Source organism: Puntigrus tetrazona, chromosome 24 (assembly GCF_018831695.1).
Source record: "Puntigrus tetrazona isolate hp1 chromosome 24, ASM1883169v1, whole genome shotgun sequence".
NCBI lineage: Eukaryota > Metazoa > Chordata > Actinopteri > Cypriniformes > Cyprinidae > Puntigrus > Puntigrus tetrazona.
The window spans coordinates 16,207,579-16,234,523 of record NC_056722.1 but is presented as its reverse complement, the minus strand read 5'-3'; the positions used below and the strand labels follow the sequence as shown (position 1 = coordinate 16,234,523).

The window sequence follows — 26,945 nt, the reverse complement described above, 5'->3', positions numbered from 1 at the left end:
TAAGTGACAAGCAACAAAAACAAATCTGAAAACAAAAGTTTAATGATCACTTCAGTACTACATTGAACTGTATCAAATGATAAATAACAGTACGAAGGTTCGACACGTTCCTTTAGAAGTGCTTGAGACCGTTCATTTCAACACAGCTACAAGATACTCAGTCTTCAGGCTCGCCGGGGCCCCTGATGTCGTCAATCTTCAGAATCATCTTGACTACTTGAGTGGCCAGAGAAATCTGCTGTTTCTTTCCAATCAGGGTCTCAATCACATGCTGTTGTTTCATGTCTGCAAAGACAAAGTCAAATTTAAAACGCATTACCAAACCTGATTAAACTGATAGTTTCCATATGCAGCACAGTTGTTTAAAAATGTATAATATGAATAAACGGTCCTCGAGCACCAAATCAGCATGTTCAAATTCTGAATGATCACGTGACACTGTGACAATTTGTTTTCTGTGACTTCAAACAGAAAACGGTAATTGTTTTTCATAATATTACAGTTCCTTTTTTTAACCACAGTATTAAATACAGACTTCAAATATATAAAACCTTTGAACTGTAGTTTATATAAAACTTAAACAGCTTCTTTCTCCCTCACGGCACAAGTACTAAAAATATATTACTTGCTGTATTTTTTAAATTCATGCATCTGTTGGCAATTTCATATCACTAAAAGGTTAAGAAAGTCCATACCATTTGTTGACAAATGTAGGCAGTCAATTCCGAGTGCAGGGTTGCTTTCCTTGACTTGCCGGGCTCTGACCTCTGTCATTGTTTGAATGGGGTTCAAACCACTGTTCTCGGCCAGTGCCATAGGAATGACCTCCAGAGCATCAGCGAACGCTCTCATGGCATACTGTTCCAGAGACGGGCACTGGAATAGAAGCGGAGCATTTTAAACAGACTTAAAAATGCGCCTCAGTTTTGAGAGAAAGAGAGAGTACAGATGACTCTAAAAATAGTATACCTTGTCAGCTGCCTGGTTGACTGCAAGAGCGCAGGAGATCTCTGACGCACCGCCACCGTAGACAATGCGGTTATCCCTCACAAGGTTACGGATGACGCACAGAGCATCATGGAGAGCTCTCTTAGCCTCTTCGATAATCTGAAGGATACAGATGAATATGCAAAGAATTGTAACAGCAACACAAAAACTGATTTAATATATTGAAGGGGGGGAAACATCCCCATTTAGTTTTTAAACGTCTTTACCATTTTGTTCCCGCCGCGGATGAAGATAGTCACAGCTCTGGAGTTCTTGCATTCCTCAATAACCAGCATTCTGTCTTTAGTGGTCCCGAAGCAGATTTCCTTCACAAGCCCAGCACTGCCCAACTTCTCTGGGGTCAGCTCGCAGAATCGGGGTACGATACGTCCTCCAGTAGCAATGGCGATGAGCTGGAAGTGTTTACATAACATCTCAGTCTGTTCATACTTCACACATACTTAAGAAACCTTTCTGTGCTAGAAAGGATGCAAAAAATGGATCAACTGTGACAATAAGGGCATTTATAGTGTTATAAGAGATTTCCACTGAATACCACTTTTGCAACTGATTTCAACATTAATAAGAAATGTTACTTATGCATCAAATATACATTTGATATTTATAAAGAATCACAATATGTATCCAAATACGCAAAACTGTACTAACACATAAAACATTTCCAAATAAATCACTGTTTTCCATACAATAAGTGAAAGAGCAAAATCTTCCCTTCCCAATAGACCTGCACTAAACACGGTTTGGAAAATAGATTTCACAGCGTACTCTTACTATATACTTTTTCAAACAAAAAAAGTCAAGGACTGTAGCTTTAATTGTATGAAAGGCTAATGAAGACTGGATTAATAAAGCTGGAAATTCTAATTGAGCCAAAACCTTTGATCTGTAGCGTTCTGCTGTATGGTTTTTACAAACCTCAATCTCAGGTCCACCGACCCAGCGGACCGCAGGAAGCTCATTCTGCAGGAGTAAGTGATTGGCTTCATCATCAAAGCCCCACTGGCAAATGGCAAGATTAGCCCCATTGTCCTTGACCTTTGGAAGAAAGGTTTTACCAAGAAAAAACACAGAAAGGCTTAAATTCAATTATATGATCAGTGGTAAATATTTCTGATAAAAATCAAACTCAGCTGCAAATGACTCTTTATTTAAAGGGGCTGTCAAAATGAGAAAATGTCATTGTTGCTAGTAAGAAAAGGAAAACCACACAAAAACTGCTATTAACCTCTTAAGACTTTATGTATAAAAATTGTGTCTTTCCATTGTTTAGAACATTAAACAATATATTAAAAAATAATAATTATTATATTTCATCCATAAGTTATGCTTAGTCTTGGTTAAGGACAATTTCCTGAGACGTTTAAAACGATTAAAAAAAAAAAAAAAAAAAAAAAAAAAAAAAATACAGATTTTAAAAACTACAAAACATTATCATATTTCCATAAGAGCGTCACTAAATTAATGTTAGCCATTTTTTTAAAGACAAGGAAAAGGGTGTGATCATGGTGAAACATTCAATCATTTAGTATCTTTGAAAAGGCCTGAATGTGCTCTGTTCAGAACGTACAGATTTAAAACAATAAGTCAAATACATATACTACATCATGATGTACAATATAAAGCACATTAATTCAAATAAGTTAAAACAACAGCAAAATTAATCTATGAAAGCATACAAACAGGATCACACAATATACTGACCTGTCGAATCATTTCCTCAAACTTCTCCTTCTCATACTTCTGCAGAGCTTTGTAGTCCTCCACGGAGGTCACGTCAAGCTTATGCTTGGTTTTGGGCTTGGGGGGCTCAAATGGGCAGGTGAGGATGGCGATTTTTGTGTCTTTCAGTACCTGCATGTACAACATGCATATCAACTTAACACATTATAATTATGCTATGCATGTGCAACCAGCAATGAATATAAATAGTACCTTGGGCATCTGAGGGTGACTGAACTCTTTGTCCACAATGACACCTTTGATGAGCTGAGTGTCCTCTAGTTTACCACCGACCTTTCCTTCAACTTTGATAAGCTCGAAGTCGACATCCTTCCTCTCCATGTCAGCCACTGTGAGGATGGCATTGACTGCGATCTCTGCCATCTGTCTGTGGCACCGGTTGATTCTAATATATAAAAGGAAGTATGAAAAAATTAGTTTCCCAATAACTATTATTATTAAAAAAACAACTAATAGAGACACTCACACTTTGGATCCTAATGTGGTCATGGCTGTCTGAACAAGAGGTTCTGTGTTGTTGGGATCCACTGGGAAACTATCCCCAATTTTGTCGAGCTGCTCAATGGCGATCTTCGCGGCCTGGTCATAACCATCGGCGATCCTGATGGGGTGAATGCCTCTGTCCAACAGCTGCTCGGCCTGCTCTAGAAGAGCCCCAGCCAAAACTACAGGGCCAAACAAACACATTAGATCACAAAAGCTACACAGAGTAAGCAGAAAATGTAGTTCTTAAAAATATACTACTATGTGTGATCATAACGCATTACAGCCCTACAGTAAATATAGCAAAACAAAGATGCAAGCCACTTTTTCCAACTCTTACAGTTAAGTTTTACCGTTTATGAATCAATTCAGCCAATCTCCGGGTCTGGAGATAGCACTTTGAGCTGTAGCTAAAATGGCAATATTGTGATACTACAATTTGAAAGAAATATTTATAATATGTTATAATATATTATCAAATATATATATATATATATGAAAACTGGATTGTAAGAATGAAACTCATTCTTTTAATCTGATTAAGTGTGCATGAAACAATTTACTTTCTATATATATTGTTGCCATTTTAGCCAGGCCCTGGGTAACTTCTGTACATGATACAAACTACTGATACATGTACACATTATTAAACAAACCAGTATAAACAAGCATGCAGGGTGAAGTAGGTAAAGGTTAATTAAAAAGCCAAATTCTGCATACTGTGTCCAGCCAGCTGTTTACATGTTTAATAGTAAGAGGGGTGAGGTGTTAAGGAGACCTAAACTCACCAACAACTCCAGTAGTTCCATCTCCAATTTCATCATCTTGAGACTTGGACAGTTCTACCATGAGCTTGGCGATCTGATGGTCCACATCCATCATGCTGAGGATCGTCGCACCATCATTGGTCACAGTCACCTCACCATCCTTATCCACCATCATCTTGTCAAGTCCTGTAAACAACAATCAGTTGCATTAAGAAAACAGCAAAAGAACGGACCAGCAGGTCTACATGCAGAACTAAGGACTTACCATTTGGCCCAAGTGATGTTTTCAAGGTGTTTGCAACTGCTTTTGCTGCCATGATGTGAGACTGAAATGTGCATGTTTAACATTAAAATATGCTCGTCACAAACAACAAACTTCTTGAAAGGATTAGTGACAAATAATCATAAGTAGTACACAAATAAAGTCAAAGTACAGCAACATCTTATGTATTAAAAATATATTTGTCATGTCCCTGACTGCGCATTATGACTCAACACCGCTAGAGGAAGCACATGGACCCTCCGCTAGTTGACATGAGGCGCATTACTGATTAAGACAATTAAAAGAATACATTCTTTCTATGTCAGACTACCGAAGCACATTGCAATAAATACGTAATCTTGAAACAGGCTGTACCGTTCGGGATTACATATATGATTTAATGCACAGTCAAACGCTCAGAGAGCGAGTTAGCCCGTTAGCTTTTGTACCTTCAGCGCTTCCAGGCCAGTCAAGCGAGATTTCTTGTCCTGGTCTTTTATGATGATGAAAGGCCTCCCATATTCATCGAAGGCGAGGGTCCCAAGTGCGGACATTTTTAATCTCCACCCCGATGAAATGCACAGCTATGTAAAATGATTTTATACTGGAAGTTTGTTCCTCTAGCTGTGCACCTCGCCGCGCGGATCTGCCGGCTGGTTCTGGAAGAATCTCGGGGCGGGACGGCGCAAACCAAGTAGAGTGCGTCGTAACGTCCGCGCCATTTCAAAAATGTTAAAAACGTCGAGTGATTAATGAAGGATTCACTTAAAACCATTCGGTAAATTGTTTAGGAATACAAAAGAAAGAAACATATATATATTTCTACCAAGATTTAAAACTGAAACATAAAATGGTTTATTCCACTCTCGCGATAACACCAACAAGTAACGCGAGTACAGGGGCAGATTTATATCCCATACACATTGACTAAGCACGTTGAGATTTGTGCTCGACTAGGGAATCTTTTAATATATAAATTGTTTATTTCTGCAAGACCATGTGCGAGTTGAGAGTAATGTGGTATCCTGTTCCTCCAGCTCATGCTCATAAGAGCGAACCAGTGCGGGATTCAGCATGTTACTCGGCCGAAGTCGCGGTTAGAGTTCTCATTCCCAAAATTAAGGTAACTTTTATCAACTAAAACTTAAAATTTGTGACCAAAATCGATTTTAAACTCCGGATGGACTAAATACTGTGCTTGGTGAATTTAACACAGGACTGTCAGCTATAAATGTGCATTATTTGGTTTCTTTATCTGATGTAAACAATCACATGACCAGAGATGTTTAATTCCAGTTTGTTCATGGAAGATGTCATATTTAAAACGTAATATGTATGCACATATAATAATGTATTATGATATTACTAATATATGAGTAAGACGGCTCTGTCGCATAGTCAGAATAGCAAGCCATACAAATACATTTATTTTTTGGAATAAGTAACATATTAATTAACTTTAAAATTAAAATACTGTAAATATGATATGTAGGATATGTAAATTAAATATAAAGGCTTGTGTAAGTTAATATCACATTACTCATGTTGGAAAGTACCTTTGAACCATTTAGACTGATATTTATAAATATTTTATAGTAAATTATTATATAATACATGTATTTATAATATCTATAATAAATGTTTTTGTTACAATGTAAAAAAAATATATTTTTAATTGCTTTTCACAACATGCAGAAATGATTTTCAACATTTGAACCTCCTTTATCCAGCTTTTATAGTATGCCGTGTGAAGTTGCTGCTCGCTTCTTGATATTGTATGGCTCTCAGCGCGGTCAGGCTCAGTCTATAGCCGAAGAGATCTGCCAACAATCATCTGAACATGGGCTTACAGCTGATATCAGCTGTTTGAGCAACCAGCACAAGGTGTGTTTCTTGCATATTGCTTTTAACGTATGCCAAATCTTTGACGGTCATTCATCAGAATCGACTGATGCAACTTTCCCATGTTTTCCCAGTACAACTTGGATAGCGAAGTACGGCCAGTTGTTTTTGTGGTTTCCACGACCGGTGATGGTGACCCGCCGGACACAGCTCAGAAGTTTGTAAGAAAGATCAAGAACAAATCTCTGCCACACGACCACTTCTCCCATCTGCGTTATGGACTATTAGGTAAGATGTTCGTACTGTTGTGTAAGCATGAGCTCCACCCATGAGCACTTTTTCATCGCTGTTATGTATGCAGCTTTGGGAGACACAAACTATGCAAATTTCTGCAACGGGGGCAAGACCATTGACGGACGTCTGCAGCAGCTCGGTGCTAAACATTTCTATGCCACTGGGCATGCAGATGACGGCACTGGGTAAGCTTGAATGTTAAGTAATATTAAAAAAAAGCAGATACTCTGATATATTGCCTTGTCAGACTCTATCTTTTTTTTCGTTTCTCCAGACTTGAAGTAGTGGTGGATCCCTGGATTGAGGGACTCTGGGATGCTTTGAAAACAACGTTCTCCAGCATGGCCGCTTCAGATCAACAGCGCGCTGACCTTAGTGACTGTACAAAAGAAAATTATCATAAAAATGCATCCGACCAAGAAAGAAATAAGTCGGATCTAGAAGTTGACCTTCGTCTTTTAAAACTGAGCGAAGCAGACTCACAAAAAGGAAAAGTGATTTCATCTGACAGCAGTGATGCAGAGACTCTTTCTACCACGCTGGTTGCGTCTCTGAAACAGTCGCTGCCACCATTATCAGAGTCCGCTCTTAATGTTCCTGCTCTTCCCGCTTCATATCTGGAGGTCCATTTGGAGCAGGTGCCAACTGAAGGGGTATGATCTTTTTGGAAAATGCAGAGATCAATTCACTCAACATAATCTAAACTTTTTGCATAAATGCTTTGCAGCAGTCAGTGTATACATTTAATTTAGGAACATTATGTTTTTTTTTATGAATAAGGATCATTTAGAAAATGTTTTAGTGTAAATCAGTGGTTGTCTACTAAGGGCCCAGGCCTTCTGGGTGCCTCAACAAACTTCCAATGGATAGATATGTAATTATATAAAAAAAATCTAAATTAATTAAAATGCTACACACACACACACACACACACACACACACACATCAAGATTTTCTTTTCCAGCACTTCAGTTTTTGCTAATGAAGTTAAAACCAAGCAGTGTTTTCAAATTTACAGAAAAATATTAGAGGCCTTTGAGTAATTGTTTTGGACCATGATCATTTGAGTCAAAAAGGTTGTGTTGATAATGTGGGCTAAAATATAATTGTATTAATTGTCTTTATTAAGTCTATAATTCTGCTAATTAACATGCTCCATTCATAGGAGACAGTCTCCTCTGATGAAGGCGGTTATCGTGAGGTGTCCATTTCAAAAGCAGTTCAATTAACCCAAGATAATGCAGTAAAAACGACCATCTTACTGGAGCTTGATATTTCGGTAAGTCCGTATTTAGTCACTTTTCTTTAGGTAACCATGCAGCAGTATTAAAATGCAGGCTGATAAAAATGATTCAGTTACGAATGAATGTCTGATATTACATTTCTATATTATGTAAAGTGAATTTAGGCACCTCAGTATGATAATGTACAGTACAATAAATGGGTATTCATTTAGCTAAAATTTATATTTAACATTATTAGTGTTTTTGGTAACACTTCCTATAAAGCCTGTATTTTTAATACAGTATAAGGGTATTCTTAAGGCATTATAATGAATGTATTATAAATAATTTTATAATATGCTGTCATCTCTTGAATATTCATTAAAAACGCTTTTAATGTGTTAATATGTATTTATTTTTTTATAGCTTAGTATGATAATTTTAGAACACAATGAACACTTTAGTAACAGTGCATTATATTTCTCATTGTTATTATGCATTATATTTAGCCATTTAGGTATGTTACTTTACTTAAAGTGGAGAAATAGCCCTTGTAAGAAATAGTAATACAATACATTTTTTTTCTCAAACAGCCATAAGATATCAGATCCGATGAATGTGTAATATGACATTTGTTTTGAACATAATGTTTTTAATAATATCAGTTTGATTATTTTGATGGTACCCTTTAAACAGCTGTTGATTAGTAACTCTGCAACTACATACTAGAGTATTAGTAGTGTGTCTGATACATATATGCTAACACTTTATTTTGATGGTTCCTTGACAGACATACTAAGTATAGAATACTCAGTCTACTAATACTCTTAAGGTTATATAATAAACATTGAATTTTTTTTCAGTTCACTTTATTCTCAATATTAGCCTCACAGTAAACATTCAAATAACATTCAGCACCTAAACGCTCACAAGGTACTGTGCAGATATACACGATGTACAGAAATAAACAATGTCAAGACATGATAAAGTCCATTATAAATGAAGTTGATATAACAGGGTGTTCATAGTGTTATACTTGTAATTATAAACATACGTATATATTATAATAGTTTTTATGATTGTTCAAGAGATGTTATAACACATAAGATTTTGTTATAATGCTTTAAGCATTCATTTTAATGGCTAAAGAATACACTTATAATGTGTGTGTGTGTATATGTATGTGTGTGTGTGTGTATAAAATACCCAACAACAAAAAAATCAGATATTTTGCTTGTGTTGGAGTTATAATAAATGTTGTTTTCTCCAGGAGCAGAACATTGCTTATCAGCCCGGAGATGCCTTTGATATTCTCTGTCCAAACAGAGCCAGTGAAGTTGAGGAGTTGCTGCTCAGACTGGATCTGCAGACGCAAAAGTCCTGTGCTGTTCAGGTCAACTTGCTTAAAAACAGCAGTAAGAAAGGTATTGCAAACGCTTCTGACGTAATCAGTGAAACCAGGAACATTCTCCTCGCACTGTGCCAGAAAACAGATAATATAATGCATTCCACTCACAAGTCAGAGAACTAGATTCAGATTTGAACAACCAGTAATGTATAAATACATAGCCTTTTTTTTCTTTTACAGCAGCAAAGGTTCCACTTCACATCCCACAGAACGGCTCTTTGGAGTTTATTCTCACCTGGTGTTTGGAGATAAGGAGTGCTCCAAAAAAAGTAATTTTGTGTTATTAACCTTATTTAGCCTGATAGTTGCTGTGCTGTTGGAAGTTCTGAACCTTTGATTTAGCACTAGAGCTACGAAACAAGTGTTTTTGATGTACCGGTGGGGATGATTTATTTAGCTTTCACAGGGCTGTAGTTTGAAGTTCCTGGACAGACCTTGTGCACTGTTCTCTTGTGCTTTCAGGCATTTGTGCGAGCATTGGCGGACTTCACTGAGAACGGTTTAGAGAAAAGAAGACTTCTGGAGCTGTGTAGCAAAGAAGGCTCATCACAGTACAACAGTTTTGTCAGGGACGCCAATGTATGTTTACTGGATCTGCTTCGGGCCTTCCCATCCTGCCTACCTCCACTCAGCCTTCTGTTCGGTCAGTAAACGCACAATCTTCTTGGAAATGTGTGTTTTTTTTCACATCAGCATGTGCAGTTTGCATGTTAAACGTGCCTGATGTTTGGAAGCGTTTGCAGTGATTCTACCACCAGATGGCAGTAAAACAACATTAGATTTCTCCTTTAAAGGCAACTGCGGATATAGCCTCTGAAAACAATGTAATCTTAGCAATAGCTGTTTTCAAAATTTAAACTCACCAATGCATGTCAGGGGACACAAGGAGAATTATGATGAATTCAGCAAATATAAACCTAAACATTATGGCTGTCAGTCGATTAAGATAATGAATCCTGATTATATTTCTTAATTAATTGTATTACATGCCATTAGTCTCTTTTTAAGGGTAAAAAAACGTGCAATTATTGGGTTTTCTGTACTGAGAATGTATATATCAAGATGCAGCATTGCTTGCTCGCACAAAACATACAGATTCTTTTTCTAACCATATCAAAAACGCACAAAATGTGAACCTCCCCACATTATGTACCCCACATTATGTATTATGTAATATTTTTACCAACCTCAAACTTTTGAAGAAGTCTCTTTATTCTCACTAAGGCTTGTTTTCTACATTAATATAAAAGTAATTTATTCCTATTATGGCAAAGCAGCCATTGCTCCAGATCGTTCAGAAATCATTTCAAGTTGGTGCTCATTTCTTGTTATTATCAGCACTGAAAACTTATTGTGTGAACCTTGACTTCTCAAAAGAACTGCATTTAATTAAATCAACTTTACAGAATTGTAATATAAATGAATTTTGCATTATTATAAATGCTATAAGTGACAAAGAAGCAAAAAATACAGACCCAGATACCAGTGGTAGTAAAAGTTTTTAAACACTGCACATAAGAAATCACTGTGTAATTAGCTTTGACATTATTAAACCTTATTTAATCGTACAATCGATGTTATGTGGATATGTTGCTTTGAACATTTCTTGTCCGGGAAATACGGACACGGACATTTCATACAGTAAACCTCTGCTGTGAAATGCAATAAAATTCTCCATCAAGGTGAGAAATATGCTGTCACCTTGATTTTGAAGAACAGCTGGTATTGCTGAAATTATTAATGCACACCATGCTTTAGATATAGAGAACTGCAAGGTAGTCATAATGCAGTGACCCTCGCTGATTTATGCGGATGTGGCCGGTGGATTGTTGCACTGGGTGTGCGTACATGTAAAGTTTTAATCTGTGTGAATATTACCGGATTAACGCGCCGATTCTCCATGGCACAAATCGACAGAGATGCTGGTTCAGCAGCGTTTGACAGCACATTCATTTCATTCCTAAAATCACTCTGCACTGGTGTGTTCTGGCAGTAAGATCATTGTCATCAGTCAAACGGTTTTTCTCTTGACTTTTAGACTTCCCCAACATTAAAGAGCGGTGTTTTTCCACCAAAACACCGTGTGCCTTTTTGATGCATGTGTCGGCACTCATGAGAGGCTGTAATTGCAACAGCTGCTCGCTATATTGAATGTTTGATTGTAATTAATTGTTAATATTGAGGACCTTCAGCATCCGCATATGGTGAGCTTGAAATGAACATTTCAAATTGATTCATCATTTCAGCGAATTGGAGAAAATTATATGTCATTTGCTGACTGATGGAGGGGAATTTTAAACACTTCGTTTGAGTCGTGAAACGACTACCTCTGTAGTTTTCACAAGGAACATAATGTTAAGTGTAAACAACATCTTCAATTTCATTGGAAGCCATAAAATGGTATTAGGATGGAAATTACTGGAAGAAAACAAAATCAAATTCATCTTTTCAAGCCTTTGTTTGGAATATCTGAACAAATTTTAATAGGATACATTTTGAATATTTCAATATTTTTCTATGCGATTATAGTATGTTCTTCCTTCAGCTAGTATCACTGCAAAAGTAGAAAACGGAAATGAAAGAAGAGGTGCCAGAAGCTTCTCTGTCTTCAGAGAAATGATTTTTGCATTAAATACCCTCGCGGTCTTTACACAAGCATAGGAAAACCCTTTTTATTAATGTGTCAATAACCAAGAGCATGATTTCTTCTGTGGTTGGGGACTTTAAGACACAACTTGGAAACTCTAATGTAGAGTGAGTGTGAGTGCCGTATGCTTCAGCAAGTGTGTTAATCACTAATTTTTCTGTCAATATTATCATTTGTATTTACATCAAAATACTGCTTTCGGTTCACATTTTTCTCTTTTTGGCCATTTTTAATTCATCCAATATATAATTTTGCTATATATTTTATTACTGTGAATAATCTGAATTTTCACCTTCTGTAAATTTTCGACGTTGTCTTCTGTGTCGCATGATTAAAAATGATAATAATTAAGCAAAGAATCCTACAAAATTATTAAGTTCAAAAGAACAGCATTTATTTGAAATACACTTTTTGGTAACACATATTTTTACTCTTACATTTGATCAATTTCATGCATCCTTGCTGAACAAAACTATTATTTATTTTAAAACAATTCTTTTTTTTACATTTTTATTAAATCTTACAGAGCCAAACTTTGGATGTATAAATGCGTAAAAAATTTAAATAAAAATAAAAAATGGGGAAACCATGTGAATGCTGGATAGATCAATTATTGACCACTGAATTGGCCCAATATTTCAGTCTAGAATTTATATATATATATATATATATATATATATATATATATATATATATATATATATATATATATATATATATATATATATATATATATATAATTTTTTTTTTTTTTTTTTTTTTACTGTACTTGCTTTAAACATTAAGGCCGTCCTAAAAAGTCAGTAAGTAGTGAAACTGTGTTGTGAATTGAGCTATTCTATTTACCGTCCCTATCTCAAGAGGCTTGGGTAACATTCAGAGTGGGTGATGCCCTAAAAGAGAAACTCAAGACACGGTTGAATAGCCTCAAGGTCACAATGCCATCTTCATCTCTGATCTCTCCTCTGCTTCATTACAGAACATTTGCCAAGGCTTCAGCCCAGAGCCTATTCTGCTGCCAGGTAAGAGACCTTGTTTGAAACACCTGTGCTTTATATTTGGACTCACAAATTAAAGCAGAGACACATCCAGGTTGTTATTTCTGTCTTATCCTCCTTTGATGTTGTGAGGTTTATTATAGACAGACAAGAATTTGATGCATCACTTACTCTTGCTTGATGATACTCCATTTGTTGTGATCAAAGTCAAACACAGAATGCAAAGGATGTCCTTTCAGAACCGCCTGCCACTTTCATTTGTTTTCTGCCTGTCTCCTTTGGCTTGTAAGTGATCTGGCATCTACACTAATGTCTTATGTATAGAACTCTGATGCTGGTAGAATACACAGAAACATTAGGGCTCTGAAATATTAAAGTCCGTTCAGCAGGGGTCCCCAAGGCCCGATAGAGGCAGGCCATTAAGAGAGAGATAATGAGGTCCACCGGCTTGCTCATGTTCAGGGTTGGTTCTGGATTGTTAGCACTTAGTCTCTTATTTTTGTCTCGTTCCTCAGCTCCAGCCTTCAGCACCCTGGGAAAGTTCATTTCGTGTTCAGTGTTGTGGAGTTCCCTGCACGTCCAGAGCATCCGGCGAGGACGGGGTTGTGCACGGGCTGGCTGACTGATCACGTCTCCTCAATCTTGCGGCCCCTTGGGACGGCACCGGCTTCAGAGCGTCTAGGCACATCAGCCCTGCCGAAGGTTAGCACTGTAGGCATTGCACATTAGCAAGCCCGTTCACCTTCGAATTAGCTTTTCACAGTCCCTGGGAGGATTTGGGCTGAATTGGGTTGTTTGATTGAGGTAAAAGCTGGACAGAAATAAGCTCTGGAGAAAGTAGACTAATCCTTGCTGCAGAATAGAACAACAACAACGACGACAACAAAATAGAAGCTTTTGCTTTAGATGCTATCTACAAAATGTATGGAACTGGGGCTGTTATAGTTAAACAGATGTTGTGTGGGATTACAAAATTTAAGAATCTCATCATTGTTAAAAGCAGATTAGATCTAAATGTCTCCTCCAGGTACATGTCAGGCCTCGTCCCAGCAGCACCTTCCACTTACCGGCTGACTCGTCTGTTCCTGTTGTGATGGTGGGTCCTGGGACAGGTGTGGCCCCCTTCATTGGATTTCTTCAACAAAGGTACGTTTGGCAGATTCATGTCACCCTTTCTTTTCGGATGATATTGGCACTGTATAATATTTCATTCTAAAACGTGGCCCTACAAAACAAGTCTTTAAATCGCACAAGGTTTATTTGTAGCAATAGTCAAGAATATACATTGTACTATATGGGTGAAAATTAAGATTTTTCGTTGTGCCAAAAATCATAAGGATGCTTATTTAAGATTAGGTTCCATGAAAAAAAAACAAAAACAAACATATTATATTAATATTTGTAAATAAATGTTAAAATGAAATTTTTTGATTAGTAATATGCATCGCTAAGAACTTTTAGAACATTTAAACCATTTTCTCAGTGTTTAGATTTTTGGCACCCTCGGTTTTCTGATTTTACAAATATTCAAATATTGTCCTGTACTAACAATCCATACATCAATGAAAAGCTTTTATTCCGTTTTCGTTGTATAAACATTTGACCCGTATGACTGTTTTTGTATGCTAGTTAATTATCAAACAAAGCACAAATAGGCCTAAATGTTATACATATAAATATAGTATCATCTGATCATAAAAATGATGTTATATGTGGTGCCCAAAAGTGGCATTTAAGATTTATATTATTTCTAAAATAATAATAAAAAAGTAAATAAAGTAATGATGCTAAAAATTCCATTAAAATTTAAGATATATTTAAAATGTCTTCATTTTAATATTTCACTGTATTACTGTTTTTAATAGTATCTTTTGCCATTTTATGTCACAAACATGGCTGGAAGTTGCAGAATGACTCCACACTCCATAGAGCAATAAGTCTAAACAACCCTTTATTATGCATCTTCAAAAAAAATCAAAAAGGTTTTAAGAGCGGAAGAAGGTTTATTGATTCTCATGTGTAAAAGTAGCATTAGAAACACCTCTAGGGTGATGAGGATAAATCTCAAGAGGTCAAAGGAAGAAGAGAAAGTGTAAATGTGCTATTGACCTGCTCCCTGCCATATTATCTGTAAAGCCTAATAGTGTTTCTGAAGACCCTGGTGTTAAAATGAAGAAGGGCATAAATTCAGGATCTGGTTGTAAAGGTGTCTTGTGGAGGCCTGTCATCTCGGCGTGTGTGATTTATACTCGGTGCCAGGGGCCTATGAAGAGTGACACGCCAGGACTACATATGAATGAAGCCGTCTGCCCTGGTGCAGGGTTGCCTGCTGTGTGTGTACACGAATAGTTTGTAAGTGACACAAAGGCCACAGGTAATCACAGGGGCTAGTGTCCGAGCCGAACGTGCTTGATGAATGTTTCAGACATGTCTGGGGGTCGGGGAGAGTGAGATGAGACATTAATGATGAATGACAAAAGTTGTCCTCAAACACCACATCACCTTCCAAACCATCAAGGTCGAAGCATTCATGCAGCACCGCGTGTTTGGTTTAGCTCCAGGCCATGGATCAATAACAAATTAATTTCTTTTAATGCTTTTGTGCACTGATTAAATGGTTTTGCAAATGTGTCTATCTATAGCTGTATTCCTATTAATAGTATTTTTAATAACAATATTGGATGCTTTCGTTAGTGCTTTCAAATGATTAATCGCATCCAAAATAAAAGCTTTAGTTTACATAATAAATATACACATACATATGTATATATAAAGACTAATATTATTAGTATATGTATATACGCTTATATTGTTATTTTATATCATAGATAAATATTTAATATACAAACAGAACATATTTTTCTTATATACATGTGTGTAATTATATACTTAATAAAAAAAACACATATGTGAATTTTTTTTTATTTCGGATGTGATTAATCATGATTAATCGTTTGACAGCGCTACTTTTCATATAACATTCTACTTTTCAATTCATATTTAATTAATTGATTAATTAACACTGGAGAAGAACTTTACCTCTGGTTTTGTTATCACATTCTTTGTCAAACCTTTTTCTTTTGTGTCGCTAAACAGTCCTTTAACAATAGGAAAAATACCGCAATTATAACAGAAGTTGCCTTCTCATTTGTAGACAATATGACAGCAATTTACACATCTACCATCTCAAGTACAAAAGCCGTTTCCCTGGACACAATCATTCACAATTGTGAGAGAATCGAGAGAGATTAGTCATGGATGTGCAGGTTTACTGCCAATGTGCGCTGTTGAACTTTGTTTCCATGCGGCTCTTAACTTGAGATTCTCCTAAATACAGCTACCTTGATGCCAGCCTTCAATTAAAGATAACGATCACCATTCTGTCAGCAGGACATTGTTTGTGTCACAAAGCTCAGCGTTTCCTCTTTAGGAGCAAACAGCACGGGATGCTTCGATTTCCTCATCTGTAAATCAATGGCAGCAGGCAGACAGCCGGAAATGTATTGTGCTGTGGAGAAAGTAGGAGACTTGGTAAGAATCTCACAAAAGGTCAAAGCCAATTCATCTGTTTGCAGGCTGCCAGTGAGCTTTAGGCAGAAAGGACATGATGCTTCCACGGAATTAACCGACTGCCTTCAAAACGAAAGCAAAATGAAAAGTAGCATTTTGCCGGATTATTATAGAAAGTACATGTGCATTTAACCTTTAATCTGATTTAATGATCAATCAACAAATTAAACTCACTCTTACTACCAAAAATGACTTAAATGTCATATTCATTAGACAAGCAATTTTCTTGTTCTTAATTATTAACATTAGGCAGATGAAACGTAATGTGAACTGCAGCAGCGCTAAACTGCTTACTGCATCATATAGTAACACAAACTATCAGTGTATGAATCATGAATACGAACTTACTAGAATGCAGACAATTTATTTTCCATGCATCTTTTTATGATATGTGTGAGGTCCACTGACAAGTGTCCTCACTAGTGGTAGAGCTCACTAAATTTGTAGTTCATTTGTATAAAGGTAAACGTTCTGTAACTTTGTCGCACGACTCCCATTGCTGGACACTAGGGGTAGGCGATATGACCAAAATTTTCTAGCACGATAATAGTTATATCAAAATGTTTGATACCATGGAAATTTCATAATTCTCTGCACCAGTGGCAATATCACAAAAACCTTATACTAGCTTAAAACTCAAGCTCATTATAGAGAAGTAAACAAATCGGCATTTAAATAATAAACTAATTACAAACAATAGGATAAAAAGCTACAGTAGAACAAACAAATAAGAATTGCTACATACAATGTATGAAGTAATGAATAAATACATTGCAAATTCTGTATTGTATAAATTTAAATATATATATTTTTAGTCTTATTAAAGTTACAAAAGTGATATAGTCAAGAGCTGTGAGAGATTTTCTCAGTTTTGTTGTTTGATTAACATGAATGGCACAGTCAAAATATGACTGCTGTCACTTTAAGAGCTGCCCAGATCCATTATACTGTTACACATGTGCTTTCTTTGTCCACTGTTTGCTTTCACTTCCAACCTAAATTACTGTTTACAAAGATACTTGCAAAGATACTTACTTACCGTCTCTAACATAGTATGCGCATATAGCTAATTAATTAGTTCTTTTTCACTTCTGATTGCCTTTTAACGACTTAACTTATCGTTTAATTGCGTTTCTAAGCATTAGGTAAAAAACCAAGTGATTTTAAGTCTTTAAAAGGCAAATAGAAGCGAAAACATAACTAATTTAGCTATAAACACCTTTAAATAAACCTAGTGCTTAAAAACATGCATGTAAGCAATACACCCTAGCACAGCAACCTCATCTACACGTGTAACCCTGATAAGATATGATTATCTGATTATGGGTCCAGAATCTCTACCAGTCGATAAATTTTAATGACAACATCGCATAGTCCTGGCAACCAATGAACACACATTAGTATCATCAAGTTCACTCACATTTTCTGTAGAAAAAGTAGAAGCATGTTATAAAGGGACATGCAATGCTTGTTCACATCCGCTTATTTGATCATACTTTGCATGCCCTCCGCCGGTTTGGAAAATGTTATTCTGAGCTACTACAATAAGCTTCGATGTCACCGTATGTCCCTTGCTTTCACAATTGTGTGCCTATTCTCAGAGGAAAGTGAGAAGGAGGATTACATAGTATGGTGATTTATAAAGGTGAATGTTCGGAGTAGGCCACTGACTCGCTTTCATTCTTCATATGAAAAGGCGGCAGCTATTGCGTTAGCTCCTATTCTACCCAACTGCAGGCTGTAATTTTTTTTAGGGATGCGTATATGTCGTCCTCGCTGTCGCAGTACAGTTGATTTGTATTCAGGATGGGATCTGGTCTGCATGGTGTTACAAAATGGAATCCAGGTTTTTCATATTGGTACCGGCCCCTCTGGGGCAGCATAAAGCCCCACTAAAGCTAGTTTATTGAAGCCCATTTCCAGATTGGATATTGAACTCCCAGATGCTAATGGCTCTGCTGTGGACCCTCTGTTTGTTCAAATGCCAAACTCAGTTGAGCCAAGCTCTGAGCAGATGGGCGTGACCAAAAGAAGCATCTAAAATGTTAACCCTGTCTCGCAAAATATCATTTCCTGCAGAGAGGGACAGCGGGGAAATGGATATTACAAGCTGTGTTCGGTTATGTGTGTTATTTAAATTTCTCATCAAGACAATGTATAAAGTGATTACCCTCAATGAAAAAACATTTCCCATGCATTCTCGGTTTCATTTACCCTTTAATCAGTGGCTGTAATTGTTTGTGCAACACTGAGAAAGTGTTTTCTACAATCCATAAAGTAGAGTGTTTATTTTAGTGGCTGTATAAGGGGGTGGGGACAAACCACTCAGAGAAATGAATGGGAGAAATCATTAATGTTCAGTTTGGCCACTACAGGAATTGAGGGGTCATTTAGATTTTTGGTAGTTTACTCTAAAACAGGGGTGTGCAAACTGCGGCCTGCAGAATCTCTATTAAAATATATTAAACATGGCTCGCCAAGCATAATTTATAAAATGTGCATTTTTACAATGCCACCACAAGATGACAGCACTAAATTTTAGACCAGATGTAACGGTAAAAAGCGAGAAATAACAATTTGATAACTCATTTGTTTCATTTCTTTTGCGCACAAGAATTCCTGAACGCTCTAAAAGCGGAAGAGCACGGCTAATTTGAACCATTTGAACCACGCGAGCTCAGAATCGTTTATAAGTCATATCTTTTGTAAAAAAAAATATATCTTTGGTTTTGAGACTTTACAGATGTTCTTTATGAACCAAGAGCTTGTAAAACTCTAAAGAGAAAGAACAATTTTAAATGACATCATATGATCCCTTTTACTATTCAAATAAAGCGGAGAAGTATAACTGTGAAGTACTCCCATACTCTATAAGCACTGTCTCTAACACAGTATGCGCATATAGCTAAATTAGTTATTTTTCACTTTTGATTGCCTTTTAACGACTTATCATTTACATGCGTCTTTTTGGTTTTGAACTTTACAGATGTTCTTTATGATTCGCTAAAAAAGAGAAGTGATTTTACATTATTCATGTAGGCATAAAAGCCAACTGACTGTAATGTAAGGGAATTATGAAATATAGGATACAGGCTGCAATTCATGCATTGTATGTTTATGTATGCATTTTGGAGTATAAAGTCACACTTTTGATAAACAACTGATACATTTTAAGACATTATTTAAAAAAATAGTTGCATTTGGGAGGTATAAAGTGGCAGTTTTCTGTTTTAGTTGTGTGAAATAATCGCAATTGATCCTTCACAAAAACCTACACCCGTCTGTCACTGCTGCTTTGTCTGACATCCATGTCGCGCTCTCACCACACATCATGTTCTCACACAGTGAAAAATACATAAAGGGGCAAAGAGAAAACTGACAACATACCGACAGACAAGACAGAGCAGGTTATTTTAGGTATGAAATCGTACTTTAAGTTTGAATTTTAGGTACTTTAGGTATAATTTTAGGTATGTCTTTTAGAAATTCAAACAATGAATACAGTTTTGTGGCTGTTTAGTATGTTGGAACGGCTCACTGTAGCACCTCGATTAAATCATCTCTTCCTCCTCACTATGTATGAATCAGCATTAGAAGGTATCTTGTTTCAACCGCAGAAAGATGTCAATACACATCATTTCTCAAGTTAAATACCACCAATATGAATCTACTTTCCTCTCTGATGTATTGGTCGGACAAAAATGGCAGATTTGGTGGTCTAATCGACAGTCGATCAAACTCCCTGCCACGAGTCAGTTGTGGGTTTTCCTTTTGGTCTTTCTGAATTCAAGGAGAAGTATTTGCATGCTTCCTGCCCACATTGCAGATAGAAAGAAACCGTTTTTTTTACCGATTACACAAAGTAATCATATACCTGGAGTACAAAAAGATGCATGTTCTATTTTATTAACATCAGTCATTAAATAAGCCATTAGTATTCTATTGCCTGGGTGATGCTCAACATGCTTCTAAATTAAATATAAAGGCATCACAACAACAACTGTCTGACAGAACGACTCAAAAGTGAGCGTTTTGCTTTGCTTGCCAGTTGTTCACTGCATGCGATGGGTCACTGAAGCAAGGACCTGAAATGAAAAAGAACAGATTGTAGATGTTTGAAGAGAAGCTCTGTTTTGTTTTCCTGTGGTCATCTCGTCCACACAGTGGCTCATTGGTATTCTAATCGCAATTAAGCTGTACTTTCAGCAGATGGGGAGAGCTTAATGTCTGAAACTCGGCTCACTGCAGTGTTTGAGAGATATCAGCATGATGGAGGGCATCTCACCCTCAAAGTCCTTCGGGTGTTTCTACATTCCACTTCTATTAATGCTTCTGAAAGTTCCAGACCGTGTTCTATTTCTGAATGCTTCATTTAGGTTGGCCGAGATGACTAAAGGAGCAGACGCAGTGGAGTTTGTTTCTGGCCTGTGTAATGCATCTCTAACAGATCTCTTCCTCTATTATCACGTTGGAGTAAAAATGCTGTGGAGTAGACAGTAGGCTGCTTTTTTTCAAGGGCCTGGAGAAGTTTTGATTGTGTTTGTGTGACATCTTCTCTCTTATCTCTGGAGAAGTCTGTCAACCTTTAGCAGGTGCACTGTACAGATAGTGGCCAGTACCTGTATGTCACCTTAGAGTAGGAAATTCTGGGAACACTGCCAGATCTTTTGGAGGACTTGCTCTTAAAGAACACGTCCAGAAAAATATCAAGGTCTTCTCTCTACAAAGAGTGATTTTGTGGGAATATAGCAGGTCAGAGAGTAATTGAACACCACATGGTTGGATTATATGATACATTCATATTTTTGTATTTGTAATTAGTGATCAATTATCAGTGATCAGATTAATCGGCTCAAATTCAAGAATTTTGCCTTTCTTTCATTTCCAAAATATAAGTATATCTGTAGGGGTAACGGCTACAGCAAATTAAGAATTAACAATGGTTGTAATAATAAAATTGTAGTAATATTTTACAGTATTATTGTATTGACTGTATTAATTTTCATCAATTATACCACATCCAAACCTCTGAACGGAAGTGACTATACTGAAGCAAAAGTGTTGTGTTTATAATTTTGTTCAGTGTATATAAAGAAATATTTGAAAAAGTGATTTTCAGCAAGTAATGTGGAACAATTTTAAATTAAGAACAGTGTGTTTTTCAATTCTGTTTTTCCAGTCTTTTCATTGTTATTACAAACATAATAGACTGTGTCAGGCCTATTAGGCTTAATACACAGCCTGATGCACGGTGCTCATTTTTTGACACAAACCATATTTTTTTCCCCCCCAGCTGTTTACATTCACTTATTTACATTAATAACTTGCCAAGAGACATTTTAAGTAAGAAGTACATTTGACCATTTGCACACATTACCATGAGACATAAACACATAAATATGCATGCGAGCATTAGAAAGCAGCTGCCTGTCAGTCAAACAGCTATTGGCTACTGAATTGAGTCTGCACTCAACATTTCCAGACCTATAGAAAGGCTAAGATGTATTGATTTGGTACTAAAATAAAGGTTGTTTTGAAATCCCTAATTGGCATTACTTTGGCCATTGGCCACCCATCTTTATAGATATCAACATGAAAAACTGAATGATTTCAAAAAAGCTTTTAGAAACCATTTCTAAAGTGCTTAGCATTCCATATGTGTTCTATAACTTTTCATTTGACATATACATACATTTAATTTTAATTATTGTTTGACCTGACAGAGAGAAAGAATGTGAAGCGAACGCGGAAGCAACTTTTGGAGAGACGTGGCTCTTTTTTGGATGCCGCCACAAAGACAAAGACTTTCTTTTCAGGTATGTACATCACAAACAAGCAAAAAAAAAATCACTTTCTTAATTTGTATGTCTTGTATTCCAGACAAAGTATCGCAACAGCCTTAAATTTATATAAACTCAAGAAGCAATTGTTTATTATGAGCAGTGTTCAAAAAATATCTTGAAGTGTTTTTCTTGTTGTAAGAATAAACCACACTATATTTTATTAGAAGAACAACAATTAGGCAATGAAACAAATTCAATTTTAAGATATTCTCTTAAAAAAAAGCCTTATTATCTGATGCAATCTTGTGTCCCAAGTAAATTTTCGCTGTTTTGAGAATGTTTAGATATTTTTCAGTGGAAAACAAGAAAAATAATTCTGATTAGGAAAATTGATTTTTGCAGTGCAGCCACATCATTATTCCACCGTCCCCCTCTGCAACCTGCTCATGTTATCTCCATAACCTCAGAGTATTTTTTACTCAATCTGCCAGCTTCTCACAGGCTCTTGGCTTCATCTTCTCTTGGTTGCTATCAGCCAGAGGCTCCTGTTGCACCGTCCTTGAGAGTAATGATTGGGAAAGCAATGAAATTAAAGTACTCCCTCTGAGAGTATGGAGCATATGATACAAGACATTATATAAGATGATTGGGGTCTGGCTCTCCCATAGGCACACAGTCATAACTCATGTGCAAGGTCCTGAGTAATGACATCGGTGCCTGGATTGGTGAGTATTAAGTGTGTGTGTTGTGACGGCGGGGCGGCACACAACATTGTATCAGCACTTGCCTCTACTTGACACAAGAGCTAATAACAACAAGATCAAAGTCAAGGTCCTGAACCTCTGTTTGAATCTCTCCCTCTTTGCCTTCGGTGGTCACGAATATCCAAAGATAGTATTCATTAATGTCTTTATTCATGTCGGTCACAATGTGGTTTCATTTATCATTTTTTTTCCCTCTGCATTGATTAAGACGATCAATAAAATGTGCTTAGTGTTGCTCGGTGTAACACCCTCATTGTCTGCTACGCTTTAATGAGCAAAGTAGAAAGTGCCGGTGGCATTTGAGATGAGGCGGCGACTGAAAACCTGGATTGTAAAACTCAATGTTCACTGAAAAACAAAAGAAAAGAACCCGGCTAGCCATCAGGCAGCCTGCTAAAGAAAACAAGGCGCCTGCAATCAATTTTAATCAAATATGATACTTATGAGTGTTAAAAGGGTGAAATCAGCCTCAATCAGTGTTGTTGAAATAAAGAACACTTGTCTTGCCCCCGTCACCAATGAGCCTCTTTGTTTTTATGGATTTGGATTACATGAGGGGGGAAAGTGGGCGTCTTAGGATCGCTCAAGTCTGTTTTCTTTGTAAACATTCGATACATGTCACTAGAACAGCTCATTTGGACCAGTTAAGATGGATGTGGCTCCCAGATGGCCCGTGCAAACATATGTACTCAAACCCAAGAAACACATGCTATAAATATACTTGATTGTTGATGACAAGGAGTTTCATAACTTAGATGCAAAATTGTTAGCTTTGCTTATTTAAATTGCATATAATGCAGATAACGCTAGCCCACTCACAACTGCTGCTTTTGAATTGCTTTTATTGAGACGCAGAAGGTATTTATGACCACATCAAACAGCTTCTTTTTTTTTTTTTTTAATGCGCACTTCAGCTTCGACAGTCAAAAACTAGCGAAGAAATAGCACAGGTGCTGAGGGAGCTTGAAGTGAAACAACAACTGCGGTCAGATGAGATGTTGTCAGGCCATATGGCAGTAAAAGCAAATTTTTCCTGTCTTGTTAGCCATTACACTGTGTTTTTAGCCTGTGCTCTGTAATTGCATGCAAAAATGCAGTGGTGTGTGATTTAAATCATTTTATATTAAAGTGCAAGTGAAACTACGAGCATGCAATGTCTTAGTTTTGTCGTCAACGTGCAACGTTTTCAGCACAGCACCTATTAAAGTGGCCAAAGTAACATAATAACCCAGATGTGATGCCTGGTAAATCGAAGAACAAAATAAAAAGGAGGAAATCAATAGCTTTTAGGATTTATCTCTATTTAGAATATTTGGTAACTTCAGTGTCTGTACTTACTGAAGGCACAGGTAGTCAAGATTGTTTTAAGTTCGCTTAAATTAAAAGTTGTTATTTTTCTAAAGTCTACTGCAGTGTTTAATGGCTATAGTCAGCAGTTATTAGGAAAAAGAAAACCCCAGAGACATCAGTAGTATTGGCATCAGTGATGCATGCCTAAAAAAAAATCATATTTAATTTATTTCTTTTCTGTTTTGCACCACACTAAGATTTTCTTCTAAACCCTCAAAAGCAGTTTTTCTCTGGATTTGGATAATTGGAAAGCCTGTTTACGTGGTGATTTCTTATTCAGACTACATGTCAATACTCAGGTGTTTGTGATCCATGTAAACATGGCTATTTTCAGATTTTGTGTGCAAACACTTACATCACCCATCGGTTTACACTCTGGTTCTATTTATTATTGTACAATATTTGCTCATTATTTATGCCCCCTCCAAACCTGCATGACACCAAAGAAGAAATGTAATTGTAGACAAGCAGTTACAACTTAGTGAATGATAAAGACGGGTTTACATTTTTATGAAGTTTTTTTTTTTTTGAAGACTCCATTTATTGTAATTGCACGGAAAGTGAAGTGACCGGTACAAAATTCCTCCTTTTTTATTTAACAGAAAACAAAATCATGCAGGTTTGGAACAACATGAGAGTATTTTTTTCAATAAACATTTCCTTTAAGGCAATAAAAAGTTGCTTTTGCCAAGTGAGCGTTCGAGAAAAGCAGAGCAATCAATTGCAAAAGAGAGTCGAACCTTGAGTTTGACCCTGTCAGTAACCCTTCTCTCATTTTTGTTGAAATAGCACCCAAACTTTTGTTAGAGGTTAAAATAAAAGCTGTTACAGGAGCAATTTACAACAGCAGCCTTGAGGTCTTCTAAACGTTCTTGCCAGATGGATGAGGGGGATGAAAATTTGAGTTTTCGAATGCAATACACTAATGAGCTCCATTGTTGTTACCTCACTGAGGGAAAATCTGAGAGGATCTAATTTGCCATTTGTACCACTGGTATGTTCTAATGCACAAGTTTAGTTTAACCACCGCAAAAACATCCACTGACTGATGAAATAACAGTGAAATGGGGTAATAAGTGCATTACTGCTTTTCTTCTAGAGAGGAGCTGGAGAGATTTGCACAAAATGGAACCCTGAGCCATTTGATCGTGTGCTTCTCCAGAGATGAGCCTGATGCAGCGGGAACCGCTAACAGACCAACATATGTCCAGCATAACTTGCGTCTCCATGCTAAAAATGTTACCGGCATCCTCCTCAAGGACAAGGGCTATCTCTATGTCTGTGGGTGGGTACACTGTATAAATGGTTTGACTTTGTTTTCCATGTCTACCGTCGCATTTTGTTCACAAGGAATATCTCACGATTTTACAGGGATGCAAAGAACATGGCAAAGGATGTGAACGACACGCTACTGGAGATAGTAGGAAATGAACTTCAAATCGATAAACTGGATGCTATGAAGACAGTAGCAGGATTTCGTGAGGAGAAGCGATATCTACAGGACATCTGGAGTTGAGAAAGCACATATAAAGAACACAAAGTCTTGTATTTAGACAGATATGCAAGCTACTTTTTGGCCATTTTAGTTCATATCCACAAAACAGGTGCTATTAGGTGATAGCCAAATTCATTTAAGCAACTGCCTTTCAACTGCCTTAAGTCTCAAGGCCTTTTCCCTCCTTTTCAAGTTTTTTAAAAGCTTTTAGTAAATTATCTGAAGGTACGGTTAAAAATGCTTGGATTAGATGTGTTTGCTCAGAACGTCTGACTGTGCCTTTTATGCAATTATTAAAGAGGAGCCCCGCATAACCGTTTCATTCTTTGAGGAACGTTTCTGTATGTTTAGATACAGCATAAAATATGCATAATGCATCAGACTCTGAAGGCAGGAGGATGCTAGACATGAGAAACCAAAACATGACAGACTGGATGGGAAAACTGTCAGAAGCTGCCAAATCCAGGATCATCTGCAGCATTTCCGTGTTTTTCAATTCCAACAGTTTTTTTTAAGATTAGAGAGGATACTCTAGAGTCATCCATTTTTTCTTCCCCCCCAAAAAAAACATTTTGATATTTAGGTTTGAAATTCATCTCCGATTCCCACAGCAATTACACCGGTCTAGAGAGTTAGTGAATCTATTGTTACACCTCAATATTTTGTTAAACCTGTCAGGATGAGAAAACATTTTAATTTTTAAGACTTGAACATAATATCTGTACTCTCTGTAATTAGTTCAAAATAAAATGCATACTAGAAAAGGTGGTAATTTTATGGCAAGGGCTGTGTAATAATTCTTCATAAATGTCTAATATAGCGTCTAAAAATGAAGGTTGAAGCACTGATGTCACATGGACTATTTTAATAATATCTTTACTGCCTTTCTGGGCCTTGATAGTGTGCATTATGTTGCTGTCTATAAAGGGTCAGAAAGCTATATCTTAATTTGTGTTCAAAGAGGAACAAAGATCATGTCGCTTAGGAACAATATCAAGTGCATAAATTACATAAGTCTAAACTTAAAACATATTTTTTCTACACATATAGTCATATTTGTCTTGAGATCGTAGTTCTTTCCCTCACTAAAGTCGTCAAGTACACAGATTTATACGTTCCTTTTTGATCGAATCCTTTTTTGCTTCAAATAAAAAAATCGCAATGATGTGATTCACATCATAGCTGCTCTGCTGAGTTCATGGCTTATACAACTCTTTAATAAAATGTTAAAACATTGTCATGGGAAACCTTAATGAAAAAACGGCATTGCTGATGAAGTCATAGCTGCTGAACAAGCGGGTGGCGATTAAC

The 26,945-nt window shown here is 36.6% G+C and overlaps 2 protein-coding genes across 4 annotated transcripts; one reads left to right on the top strand and one right to left on the bottom strand.

The window, feature by feature from the left end:
* Positions 1-24: 24 nt before the first annotated feature.
* Positions 25-4,936, bottom strand: cct5 (chaperonin containing TCP1, subunit 5 (epsilon)). The gene is made up of 11 exons (XM_043226662.1): positions 4,710-4,936; positions 4,264-4,324; positions 4,020-4,184; positions 3,215-3,413; positions 2,941-3,133; positions 2,710-2,859; positions 1,924-2,043; positions 1,215-1,400; positions 970-1,107; positions 696-876; positions 25-285 (listed from the first exon to the last, which is right to left on the bottom strand). The coding sequence occupies exons 1-11, from the start codon at positions 4,812-4,814 to the stop codon at positions 158-160; spliced, it is 1,626 nt and encodes a 541-aa protein (XP_043082597.1). The 5' UTR covers positions 4,815-4,936; the 3' UTR covers positions 25-157.
* A 323-nt stretch (positions 4,937-5,259) lies between these two features.
* mtrr (5-methyltetrahydrofolate-homocysteine methyltransferase reductase) lies at positions 5,260-26,411 on the top strand. Of its 3 annotated transcripts, none has more exons than XM_043226774.1 (15): positions 5,260-5,383; positions 5,991-6,144; positions 6,237-6,390; positions 6,464-6,581; positions 6,671-7,049; positions 7,562-7,675; positions 8,890-9,043; positions 9,211-9,296; positions 9,490-9,670; positions 12,654-12,696; positions 13,188-13,374; positions 13,700-13,818; positions 21,966-22,058; positions 25,239-25,424; positions 25,511-26,411. In XM_043226774.1, the coding sequence occupies exons 1-15, from the start codon at positions 5,301-5,303 to the stop codon at positions 25,653-25,655; spliced, it is 2,196 nt and encodes a 731-aa protein (XP_043082709.1). In that variant the 5' UTR covers positions 5,260-5,300; the 3' UTR covers positions 25,656-26,411. The 3 variants fall into 3 exon arrangements, with proteins under 3 accessions (XP_043082709.1, XP_043082708.1, XP_043082710.1); XM_043226773.1 differs by having other exon boundaries at positions 9,208-9,296; XM_043226775.1 differs by lacking the exons at positions 21,966-22,058; positions 25,239-25,424; positions 25,511-26,411 and adding an exon at positions 14,879-15,369 and having other exon boundaries at positions 9,208-9,296.
* Positions 26,412-26,945: the final 534 nt, after the last annotated feature.

Bases quoted from the DNA above. Each gene is read 5' to 3' on its own strand.
- cct5 (XM_043226662.1), bottom strand. From the start codon at position 4,814: ATGTCCGCACTTGGGACCCTCGCCTTCGATGAATATGGGAGGCCTTTC. The intron at 2,860-2,940 runs GTACTATTTATA...TTGTACATGCAG, and splicing joins GTCACCCTCAGATGCCCAAG to GTACTGAAAGACACAAAAAT. The intron at 1,108-1,214 runs GTAAAGACGTTT...TGTATCCTTCAG, and splicing joins TCCGCGGCGGGAACAAAATG to ATTATCGAAGAGGCTAAGAG.
- mtrr (XM_043226773.1), top strand. From the start codon at position 5,301: ATGCTCATAAGAGCGAACCAGTGCGGGATTCAGCATGTTACTCGGCCG. The intron at 7,050-7,561 runs GTATGATCTTTT...CTCCATTCATAG, and splicing joins AGCAGGTGCCAACTGAAGGG to GAGACAGTCTCCTCTGATGA. The intron at 7,676-8,889 runs GTAAGTCCGTAT...TGTTTTCTCCAG, and splicing joins TACTGGAGCTTGATATTTCG to GAGCAGAACATTGCTTATCA.